We start from the raw sequence: 11,742 nt of genomic DNA on the forward strand, positions 1-11,742 counted from the left end.
CTGAACCAAGGGGACATCTGTACAGGACCGACACGACGACCGGCAATGACGCGAGCCTTCAGATGGCCGAGACTACCCTACAGACCGAAACCACCGTTACCTCGACTGAATATAGTGTCTTATGCGTAACTGTCAATCAGACACTCTCGGGCGGAACCGTGGTACCGTCATTATCTGCAACTGGTACTGCGACCAACACTATGACCCGGACTTACACTGTCACGACCGTCACCTCGACTGAGAGGGGTATGGCTTACACGACCGGGACTTCAACGTGGCCCAGCGGAATAATTGTACTGACTTCTTCTCTAACCACTACCACGCTCAGGACTACTACGCAGACCTTGTCCTCACACCTGTCACCATGACAACGACTGTTTTCTACTACACGACGTCGATCCAGAGCTCGGACGGGATACTCGTTCCAACTTAGGAGTTCGCAACTTCTACCAACGTTCAGACTGTGGTGCAGACTTCATCTATGACGACACAGTGAGGTGGGCAAGAGTATGGATCGGAAACAAGACCCGGACTGCGTGTGGGACAAGCGAAGCTGGGGTGCGAGTGACCAGCGCTGCTGCACTCCTCCGAGGCGGACCATGTCTATGTTGCAAGTGCACTGCATTCTCGAAGAGAGAAGCAGTCTGCGAACAGAGCACATGTATCCCCAACCTGTGGCGAGGACTGATTCGGATGGCCTCTATTTCAGGGAGGACGGGTTGGTCTGTGTATTTCAGAAGTGACTCCGTGACCCTGTCACAGCCTGATCGAGTCTAGACACGCCTTCGCGCGTTGCTAAGAGCATGTCTGCGTGATTCAGAAATGAATAATGACAGTCTTTGCCTAACGTCTATTGCGCTCTTCGCTTCTGGCAATCTAGTTATACCCAGAACTGAGTGGCCTCGTTTTTTGAGTGCAAAGCAATCGCTAGACACATCGTGAGGTACTTCGTATGGATATCGTGAAAAAGCCTGTCGCGGTCAGCTTGAATATATATATATTATTGATAGGCAAAATTGCTCCACTTCACGCTCCAAAAATGCACACAAAATTTCAAAATTTCGAGACTTCAAGCCTTGCGGGAGTTTGGCCGAGTGGTTCAAGGCGGTGGATTTAAGTATTTGCTTGCCTGTTGGCAAAGCAGAGAAACTCTCCACTGGACGCAAGTCCGCGTGAGTTCGAACCTCACAGCTCTCAACATGCTTTTCCTTTTTCGCTTTTTGCAGGATACGGAGCGGCGGGAGCGGGGAGCCTGGAGGGAAGTGAGCTCAGGCGCCCGCAAAAGCCGATGGCCGCCTCGCTGTGGAGAAATTCGTGTGAGTCGACAATGGAATCAAGGTGTAAGTAGCCCGAAGCGGAATCAGGAACGGAAGCATACGAGTACCGAGTCTGTCCTCATCCACTATGATTGAGTACTTCGATGTCATCAGCGCCGAGGAAGTCGCTCGAGCAGAGCTTTGTCGTTGCCACTTAAAACCTTGCAGACTAAGAAGGAGCTGTGTCGCTATTGCAGGCGTTAAAAGGACAGTCTACGCCGGCATAGCACACCCATCCCCGCGCATATCACTCCCCGCGCTCCACACCACGACATCCCCATCAGCATCCACATGCCTCCTAATAATCTGCCCCCTTCCAAACATCGCCCTCTCCATCCCATACAGCACCTCAACCTCATGCCCCATCCCCTTCAACCCCGCAACCACCTCCTCCGGCACACCTTCCTCAATATACACCGTCGCACCCCCTGTTTCACCCTGATCCGGCATGCCCGCCCCAATACACACCCTCGGCGCGTCCAGCGCCTGTTGCGGTTCATTCCAAACACTTCCATGTTGAGGAGTGTCTGCAAGTGCCCCTGGGGCTGCATGAAGCCTCCCATCACGCCAAACACAGAGTGCAGATGCCGATCGTCTGGCACCGAGGTGCGGCCGTGGGTCACCATGCCCGGGATGATGGTATGGTAGGGCCGTTTCCCGCCGGCGTAGATATTCGGGTGGTCTTCGGGCCCCAAGTCGAATGTCGAGCCGCGGTTTTGGAGGGCAAACCCGCAGCCTTCGGGGACGATGCACGAGCCGAATTGCGAATAGACGCTGTTGATGAAGGACATGCCGTTGCCGTCTTTGTCGGTCACGGCGAAGTAGACGGTGTCGCTGTGGTTGTGGGCTGGTGACTTGCCGGGCTTGCCGTAGGAGTGTCGGCCGGCTTTATCTTTGTTGAAGAGTTTGGCGCGCTCGGCGAGGTAGGCTGGGTCGGTGAGTTGGGCAGGTTTGATCGGAGAATGGTCGGGATCAGTGACCCACCAGGAGGCGTCGGCGAAGGCAATCCGCAGAGATTCAATAAGGGCGTGGAGATAGGAGATGCTGTTGTGGTCTTCTTGGGCGAAGGGGAGGATCTGTTGGGTCTTTTCGAGTTCTTGGAAGATGCCGAGTGCCATGAGGGCGACGATGCCTTGGCCGTTGGGCGGGTGTTCCCAGAGCTCGATGTAGCGGTCTTCCATGTCGGATGACGCTGGGTGGCCCGGATTGGCAGTGTTCTGGCCTGTGAAGCGGAAGGAGATCGGCTTGGGGGCTTCGGAGCCTTTCTCGAGGTGGTGCTGCAGGTCTTCCAGTTCCATGTGGGCGCCGCGTTGCTTCAGGACATCGACGATGGCTTTTGCTATTCGACCGTCGTAGAACCCCTTCTTGCCTTCTGCTGCCAACGTGCGGAAAGTCGCTGCTAAGGTCGGCGTCTTCATGATCTCTCCTGACCGCGGTGCACGTACAAAGTTTTCTGAAGACCTGTCCCGCTTCAGGATCTCCCTGAAATTCGGCGACGCGTCTCGAATGTATGGCTCGCTGTTCTTCCACTAGTACAAATATGAGCTATGCAACAGATGAAGACAACCATAGTACTTACAAAGGCAGCACTAAACTCGCTCACAGGAAACCCATTCTCAGCAAGCTCAATCGCTGGCGTCAGAATTTGCTCCATCGTCAGCTTCCCACTCCCAAATCGTTCCACCGTATCGACCCATCCAGCTGCTGCTCCGGGCACCGTGACCGACAGTTGACTGTACTGCGGGATCTTGCCGTTTTTGCCATCAGCTAAACCTAGTTCCTTGCGAACCTGCTGAACGGTCGTGTTTTTGGGTGCGCGACCAGAGCCATTGAGTGCATGGATTTCTTTGGTCTTTGCGTCGAAGAACAGACAGAAGCAGTCACCTCCGATGCCTGTCATTGCTGGCTCTGTAACATTCAGGGCGGCGGCTGTGCTTGCATGTCAGTAGGGGCATCGGTGAGCGTCTCTAGCTATATTGACCCACCTACAGCAACAGCGGCGTCCTGTGCATCTCGTCAGCAAATCCAGTAGAGAATCATACGGCCTCGGTGACCTACAGCAGCATTGCCTCCCTGCTTCAGTATTCTCTGACCAGCTTCCGATGCCAGTGGCTGTGTACAGGACACCATACCGCCTGTACTGTGGACCACACTCCGCCTGCTAGGGAACATGCCGAACACTGCATCTTGCTTCGGGTGGACCGCCGCGGCGGACAGTGGGTTGAGAGCACTGGCAGGTGGCATGTTAGTTGGCTGTATGCGGCGTAGGGCTTTGATTACAAGTCCTGTAATATTATGGCCAGGTGCTTTTCAGTCGAGGCAATCACAACCACGGGGCAAGATATGGACGTCTCAAGTCAGTCACTCGCATTCGACAAGTCGTCAAGCACAATGATCAGGAGAAAGACACGAACGTTAGTGCATATCAACTACCGAGCAACGCTTCCTGGAGCGCTTTCCAGGCGCAGATCTCCATGCCATGTGCTCGGGTAAGAGCAGAAAAGGAAGGTCGTCATGACGTTCGATTTGGCTGGGCAAGGAGTTCGCAAAATAAAGGAAGAAAAGAGGGGAGAAGTCCTTCCTCCGCGGCAGAACCTTTCGCCGACATGTCTGGAGGATGTGGCCTTCTATGAGACCGGCTGACAAGGATAGGGCCGCTTGCCACAGCCCAGGGGCTTGGGAGTCGCCTTCTTAGGCAATCCCTTCAATCTTTCAAGTACAAAATGTGGACGTCTTGCGATAGCAATACTGACCATATGTGATTGAGAGAAACAGCCAAAGGCAAGGTGATTTGAAAATAACGGCCAGCTGTGAGCGATCTTCCCGGTACGGAAATATAAATGCATATATATATAGATCGAACACCCGCTCGAACGCTACAAATAAAAACCACCACATCATTTAGCTCCAGTCCTCGCATACTGGCTCTTCCCCCTCAACGTCTCGCCAAACCGCCATAGTCCGAACGGCGCCGGAACACCCAACACAATCGCCACGAAGCCCAACAAACTATTGCCCCAGCCCAAGCCCAAAGCAGCATACATCTGCCTCGCAAACAATGGAAATCCGAACCCTGCCAAACTTCTTAGCACTGTCGCCGCTCCAACCGCACTAGCCGCGTAAACTGAGTAGGTATCGATAGGTAAGTCTGGGTACACTGAAAACTCGCAATCGTGCCCGCGGCGAAGAGCGCTGACCCGATATTCGGCACAATCCAGTGCGTGTGGTAGTGCGCGCTCCAGCCGTAGATGAAGAGCCCAGCAGGGACAAGTAATGCACCGGCGAGCATCATAGGTGCGCGAAATTCGGGTCGGCCAACGTTGTGGTTCTTCGCTTTCAATTTTGCGTACAAGCGATCATTGATGCGGGCCACAGTCTGCGCGCCCACGAAGAAGCCTATGCCCAGGCTCAGGTAGTTCAAGCCGCCGATGCCAGGGGATTCGCCATAGACACCCTCCCATACTTGCGGAAAGGTTGTGAGCACGAGATACATCAATCTGTAGAAAGCATTAGTACCATTCTGACGTGTTCAGCAGGTGGACTTACCCATAGATGAACGCCATATAGATGGCCAACACCTGAATGATTGGCTGCGTTGCAAGCAACCTGAACGGCCGCTGCAAGCTGACCCTCAGCACCTTGCCCAACGTACGATCTGTGCCCGGGCCAGACCACTCAGTATGCCACCTCTCATCACCAGTCTCCTTGCGCAATTTCGCAGCGCGCTTCGCTAGAATGACGGGCCCGAATGTTTCGCGGAGGTAGATCACCCCCAGGACTTGGATAAGCACTGTCAGAATCGACGTGCTCCAGAAGCACCATCGCCAGGTCGTCTTCTGCGCAATCCAGCCACCAGCGACGGGGCCGACGGCGGGACCGAGCAGCGGCATCAAAGAGTACAGACCTACGGCTTGCCCACGATGCTCGGCATCCCAGCAGTCGCTGAGCACGCCGCCACCAATGGCGAGTGGGGCAGAGCCGCCGAGGCCGGACAGGAAGCGGAAGGCGATTAGCTGGCCGGATGAGGTGGCGAAGCCGCAGCCGATGTTGAACGCGAGGAAGAACAAGTTTGATAGCTGTAGAACAATACGGCGGCCATAGATCTCGGACAGAGGACCCAGGAATAACGGGCCGATGGCGTAGGCGAGGACGAAGATGGAGATCAGAAGCGACAGGGTGGTTTCGTTGGTCACACCGAAGTCTGCACCAATCTTGCCTACCGCGGGAGCGGACATTGAAGAGGACGTGGGTGAGATGAACGTGAAGATTGAGACAATGGCGGTGGCGCCCCATCGACGACGAAACGACCAGAGCTTGGGGTTCTCCGGGTCGTCGGGCTGGAAACGGACCAGGAAAGGGTCCTTCGTAGATCGGCGGGAGAGAGTGCTTTTCTCGCGGCTGAGTTGTTGTTGAGACTGAGTGCGGCCGCGCTCGAGGTCGGTGGATGTAGCATCGCTTGTCTGCGTGCCGTGTCTATCGAGGGTGTCTGATCGACTTCGCTTCTCGGTCAAGGTCGATGGTGGGGTCGCCTCGGACTCGTCATGGTCGCTATCGTCGTGCTCATCAGGGTTGTAGTGATGGGCGCCATAGTCATCTATGAAATGTGCTGTAACGACTGGTCCGAGGTTATTGCCGGGTGCAGATCTCGCTCGGTGAAAGGACTGTCGTCTCGCAGGAACGTGTATTGGCAGAGTCGATTCTGGATTCGTTTGTGCTCGTTCTAGCACTGGTGATGTTGTATCCATGTGTGGTGTCGCTTGTCGGACAAATCGTTGCTGGCATCAGAAGATCGTATTCGTGTCGATGGGCGTGGCGTCATATATACGTTCTGCAATTAGGTTGCCCAAACTCTGTTAGCAGCGAGACTAATTCAATGTATACGTGTATTAGCAAGGAAGATCATGATAGAAAGGCGGTCGCAGCAAAAGTATGACGGATATTGTGGTAGATCCGAGGTGGCTAGGGCCTGCCTCACAACAAGTTCCATTGGCTGCGCGACCGATATTGGGAGGTCGTATGCGATGTCGCCACGAATAGAAGGAGCAGGTCTCGGTAATCACGGCACGCGAGCAGATGTGGGGGAAACCTCGAGGCATCTGTCTTCAGGTATCGTCGTCCTGCGAGCTGCGAAGTCGCTGGTATGGACCAGGTCAGACGTAAGACAGGCCTTCAACGTCTGCAGAAGCAGCTTTGGATGCTCTGATAGACTGATGATGAGGCTTGCTGTAGTTTGGTTCGTCGATGTATGTCATTGTTGTATGCGCCTTTTACAAAAGAACCTTCACGGTTGCCGCGGCACAAATCGACGTCATTCGATTGGTCGAGCAGTATAATGTTGAAGAGGTCCTCCGTTTCACGGGGCGAGGTTGCGGCTTCGGAGGACGAAACGGTGTCAATCATAATCTGCTGCGCACAGTATGGTGAGCGTTGTCGAGCTTGGTCATATTCCAAAGACGGATCTATACGCTAGTCATGTCATATCCAGGCGTAAGGCGCTTAAAGATGCGGCCTTGGCGTCAGAACAATCATGCATCGTATAGGCGTAAGCTGATGCTTTCAGACACCTCCACCGCCATGAGGGTATCTCGGGTTTAGTACTATTCACCTTCCTCCTCCAAAGCCTCGATCTCGGCCTTATCGTACGACTCCATGAGCTTCGGGTCCCACACGGTCGTTTCGGGACCAGGTACACCACGTTTCATGTCTCTGAACACGGGCCCGATGCAGCTCTCCCACCGCTTTCTTCGGTCCATCAGCATTCTTGCACTGTCCCCAATATCTCGGGCCCGATTGATGCCGAGACCACCAGCCAATGCTGCAACATGACCTGGACGAGGCTTCGCTCCTGGACCGCCTTTCTTGGTCTTGCCAAGAGTTCTTGTTCGCTTGAGATAAGCCTGCTGTACTTGGCTGTCGAGATCTTCGTGAATCGTGCTGTATTCTTGGTATGCAAGACGCTCTTTCGCCATGTCGAGAAGTCGTGCCTTACGTGCACCATTCAGGATCATGACACGTCGCAGTTCATTCTGTAGTTGTCGTAGTCTCTCACTGATGTCGTCATCGTGGTGTGCATCGAAGTCAGGGTTCTCATCTTGTCCAAGTATGCCGAGGTGGCGCAGCTCAGCCTTTATCCTCTCCTCACTCTGAATGTAGTCGAGCCGCTGAGAGCTTCTCGATGCTGCGGGATCTGATATCTTGGTGGCGGACGGTGGTGCCTTCTCTGCAGTGCTCTCGAGACCAAAGTCAAAGTCCATCGCGGATGGATCGTCGGGGTCAGCGCCGTTGGTAGTTTGATCTTCTGAGCGATGTTCAAACTTGAGGAGTGAAACCAGTCGACTTATCAGAGGACCTGTTGAGATCTGGTCGGTACCGGCCACATCGTCGCCCATCTGGTCGAGATCGCCGTGCGGCTGACTCAGGCTTGGTCGGTCCTTAGCACTGTTGATCATGCCGTCCTCCTCGTCCCAGATGTCCTGGTAGGCGCGCTTGCCTCTCGGGATTGCCAGGAACGGCGTGGTTCTATCACCCCTCTCACGCAGAAATGCAACATCTTCTTCCAAGAGTGGTCTTAGGAATGGCTCAGCGAATGTGAGAAAAGTCGTCGCCGCAACTTGATTCGTAGGTTTGGCATTCGAGAAGTCTTTGTCGGGTGGTTGACCGGCAATCTGATCGCTCAGATCTTTCGTAGGATACGCAGTGACGCTATAAATGCGCTTCCGCTCAGCATCAGACATATCACTTGTGACATCCTCGATATGATAGATAGTCGGATCGTAGGCCATGGGGTCTGGGAAGAAGCCCTGTTGTGGTATTACTGGCGCTTTGCGCACCGGTTCTTCATCTTCTGACATGCTGACATCGGTCGCTGGAGGCGATTTCTTGATCTCGGGAGGATTCTCTTCGGGTGAATCGGCGACCTCTGAAAGAGACGATGACGGACTAAGTTTCGTCTTCTTTGCAGGGGAAGGACTATCGTTCGGGACAGGTGTGCCAAGTGCGCGACTCTTGAGTCTGACAATGGGCTCTTCTACAGCATTGCTGTCAGTAAATGCGAAGGAGCAATTCATGGCTCTGACGGTGAGCATTTTGGGAAAGTGAGGCGAGGTAGGCTGTTTGACGTGAAGATGAGTGAAGAGCAAGTGAAGTGTGAATATGAAGAGACACGTTGCCAGCTACAACCATGTGGACTTGAGATGCAACTTACCTTCTTTCTTAATGTCGACTCCATCAGAACTGCCCGGTCTCTCTTTGCGCTTCTTCGCCTTGCTTTTGGGATCATCTTTTGTCTTCTTGCTCCGTCTGACCTGCTCGGCCTGACGCTCATCCTCTTTCTGCGCGAATTGCGCGTCTCTGAGATGGACGTGGTTCAGCCGCACTGCCCTTTCACATGACTCGACTCGGTGTTCGGTCGCATCGGACAAAGTCTTGAGCTGTTCTATAACTTCTTGCAGGCGCTTGGGGTCAAGAGTGGACGCTTTCGACTCAAGCTGGTCCAAGATATGGGCATAGCGAGGGTTGGACAAGATCAGCAGTTTCGACGTCTCCAGCTCCAGCACTGCGGTATGGCTGGGAGGTGCGGGCGCTGAGTTACTGACCACCGAAGACGGAGTCGTGTTTCTGCTCCTAGAACGTCGCGCATCTCGACCCTTGTGCTTGCCCTTGGACGCGCCGGTTGGCGGAGCCATGCTTTGATCAATGGAGGCTGATCACTTCAAGATTGCGGGGTGGACTGGGGGCCCGCCATGTCACTCCCACTGCGAGATATCGACCGGACAACAATGAGCTTAGCTGATGCCACACTTTGTGTTGTGCACCGCTGACTGCTGTTGATGAAATAGACGACTTATCCAAGGCTCGTTGATGACGGAAGCCAGGCCGTGATGTCGTCGCCTCTCCCTGACTGACGCGGCTGGCGCTGATCCGCTGTCCCTACGGAGCAAGTTAGCCGAGATGCAGTAGGAGTTCACGTGAGCTGTCAACATGGCACCATCGTTCCTGAATCGCCGACTCTCCATCAGTCGCAGCACTCGTGCTTGCGATGTCATCTGTTTTCTACGTCAATCACACAACTGATATGATACTCTTTGGAGCTTGTGATGCAAGTCACTCAGAAGCGGTGAGCTGGAGACGAGTCATTGTCAGCGGGCGCTACTAACTCCACCGTCCCGCCTTCCACCCCCTTCTAGACTCGCCGGTCTCGGTCTGCCCTATATCCCATCATTTCATTTGTCTTCGTCATCACTTCCGTTGTTCATTCCTTCCTTCGCGACAAGAACATCGGACCTTCCATAAATCGCTGGCTGGGCGAGACCGCTGACATCCTTCAACATGGCATCGATACGGAAACAAGCATCCAATCCCCATGTTCTTTAACCCTATGACAGCATAGCGTAGGCGTATATTTGGTAATATTGTTCCTCAAGGATTCTGCTCTTCACAGCAGCCCACAGTCGTTGTGCGAGTGACGATTTGACTAGATCCAGGATATGGAGGATCGCTTGGTCGAGCAATTCGGAGCATTTAGCCTCAGCAGGCTCCCTGCAGACAAGACAACAAGTATAGTACGTATTGACAACCCATCGGCTTCAAAGCAGAGCACAGCAACGAGCTCCGAAATAGGCTCGGAGCACACTCCGGCGACAAGTGTCCCATCAACATCCCCGAGCAGTCCATGTAACATCGGAAGTACATCGACAGTGCCTACAGCAGATATCGCATTATCGCCGCTTGATATAGATGAGACAGCAGTGCCGTCCAATCCACCGGGCGTGTCCGAGGACGAGACTGAGGAATCTTGCTGCGAGGTCCGCGAAACGGCTGGGAAGGGACAGGGCCTATTTGCAACTCGCAGCATCAAAGCCGGCACTTTGGTCTTTAAAGAGTCGCCTCTGATCAATCTTTCGCGTCAGGAAGAAAAATCCAGCAAGTCGATCAAGGCTGCGTTCCACGCCTTGGACAGAACGCAGAAAAAGGTCTACAAAGCTTTGTTCGACCTGCAGAAAGGCGACGTCGACCCCGTGGTTGGTATATACTACAGCAACTGTTACTCAACCGATGCTTTCGCAATCGAGGGATCAGACGACCCGCTAGCTCACGGCGGTTCATGTATAGGCGCTCTGGCATCGAGAATCAACCACAGCTGCGTTCCAAACGTTTGCCTCTTCTACGTTCCACCCACCGATCCCGACAAGCCAGCCGAGATGCACTTCTATGCCTTCCGTCCCATCGCGAAAGGCAAAGAGATACTGTCAAACTACAACAAGCACATGTTCAATGGTACGAAGAAGCGGCAACAAATTTTCCTGCATCAGTACGGCTTCACTTGCTCTTGTGAGGCCTGTGTCCCACCCTCCGCCTTTTGGGCAAAGAGTGACAAGCGTCGTGGAGAGATGCGGAAGCTAATCGAGGAGCTCGCTGGCTTGGAACAGGAATGGGAGAAGCACAACGCCTCGAGCCCAAGGCCCGAAATTGTTCGTCGACCAATCGCTGCTCTCGTCGCTCTCGAGTCATTGCTCGTCAAAGAGAAGCTTATCGACAGACCTCTTCGGAATGTGTACAAGAGCTTGGCTAAATGGACTGTTCGGGCGGGAGAGGTTCCTCGCACATGGCTCGAAAAGGAGCTCGCGGTGACTGTATTGATTTCTGGCAAAGGCAGTCGTTGGTCTTTGACACTAGATGGTGAACTGCGACGACAGGCTTGATTGGATACTTAAAGCGGTGGAATTTTCCTTTGCGAGCTCTGTCCGCTAAGCCAGTCCTGTACCTCAGTATTTGCCTGTGCAAGCCGTATAAGCCTTGCCTTGGGCTGCATGTCCATATTCGTATCTGTGACCCAATGATGTCATCATCAGATGAATCTCGAAATATTTTTGGAGACGCGACTTGCACCTCCGTGTTGCTGTACAGCGGACTTGTCACACAGCGTCCTCTCGACATCTTTAAGCAGCGGGCAGTCTACCTCCCTCTGAACACTGTACCTTGACCGCTCCGCCACTATGCTGCGGTCTCTCGGTGGCCGAGCAGCACAGCTCACCACCACCACCACCCGCAAAGCGATCCGGTCACACCTCCACCTCCGCGCCCTCTCAACCCTCCCCTCCAACGAACACATCTACATCTTCCCGCACCCAGCGCAACCAACAACACACCTCCTCACCTTTCTCCCCACCACCCCACCCAACCCCTCCCTCGCAATCGGCACCACCACCGCCAACCCACCGACCCCGTCCTCTGTAACCTCCAACCCCAACTTCCTCCGCATCCTCCACTCCACCCTCAAAACCCACGCCCACAAAGACCCCTTCCTAATCTCCTCCGCCGCCGCCCTCGCCACCTCCACAATCTCCCACGGCAGCGGCATCCCCCTCTCCCAAACCGCATCCACTGCCTCCTTCACCGAAACCATCGACCTCGACCTCACGAACCG

General features: G+C 54.2%; 5 protein-coding genes across 5 annotated transcripts; 2 read left to right on the plus strand and 3 right to left on the minus strand.

Annotated features, from left to right (window-relative positions):
* Positions 1 to 1,529: 1,529 nt before the first annotated feature.
* Positions 1,530 to 3,560, minus strand: AB675_10106 (putative gamma-glutamyltransferase YwrD; the record flags this gene model as incomplete). Its single annotated transcript, XM_018138853.1, has 5 exons — positions 1,530 to 1,802; positions 1,883 to 2,845; positions 2,896 to 3,245; positions 3,302 to 3,320; positions 3,375 to 3,560. The coding sequence occupies 5 exons, from the start codon at positions 3,558 to 3,560 to the stop codon at positions 1,530 to 1,532; spliced, it is 1,791 nt and encodes a 596-aa protein (XP_017996653.1).
* A 653-nt stretch (positions 3,561 to 4,213) lies between these two features.
* On the minus strand, positions 4,214 to 6,061 carry AB675_10107 (putative transporter; the record flags this gene model as incomplete). The annotated part of the gene is made up of 3 exons (XM_018138854.1): positions 4,214 to 4,389; positions 4,473 to 4,813; positions 4,863 to 6,061. The coding sequence occupies 3 exons, from the start codon at positions 6,059 to 6,061 to the stop codon at positions 4,214 to 4,216; spliced, it is 1,716 nt and encodes a 571-aa protein (XP_017996699.1).
* Positions 6,062 to 6,913: 852 nt separating this feature from the next.
* Positions 6,914 to 9,001, minus strand: AB675_10108 (Chromatin-remodeling complexes subunit NGG1; the record flags this gene model as incomplete). Its single annotated transcript, XM_018138855.1, has 2 exons — positions 6,914 to 8,343; positions 8,521 to 9,001. The coding sequence occupies 2 exons, from the start codon at positions 8,999 to 9,001 to the stop codon at positions 6,914 to 6,916; spliced, it is 1,911 nt and encodes a 636-aa protein (XP_017996701.1).
* An 801-nt stretch (positions 9,002 to 9,802) lies between these two features.
* On the plus strand, positions 9,803 to 11,017 carry AB675_10109 (SET domain-containing protein 5; the record flags this gene model as incomplete). The annotated part of the gene is made up of 1 exon (XM_018138856.1): positions 9,803 to 11,017. One exon carries the CDS (start codon positions 9,803 to 9,805, stop codon positions 11,015 to 11,017), a length of 1,215 nt encoding a protein of 404 aa, XP_017996683.1.
* Positions 11,018 to 11,311: 294 nt separating this feature from the next.
* AB675_10110 (uncharacterized protein) lies at positions 11,312 to 11,548 on the plus strand (the record flags this gene model as incomplete). The annotated part of the gene is made up of 1 exon (XM_018138858.1): positions 11,312 to 11,548. A coding segment is annotated over one exon (237 nt), but the record flags the coding sequence as incomplete, so codon positions are not given.
* Positions 11,549 to 11,742: the final 194 nt, after the last annotated feature.

The sequence above is a fragment of the Cyphellophora attinorum genome, assembly GCF_001299255.1.
Source record: "Cyphellophora attinorum strain CBS 131958 chromosome Unknown Contig29, whole genome shotgun sequence".
Classification (NCBI taxonomy): domain Eukaryota; kingdom Fungi; phylum Ascomycota; class Eurotiomycetes; order Chaetothyriales; family Cyphellophoraceae; genus Cyphellophora; species Cyphellophora attinorum.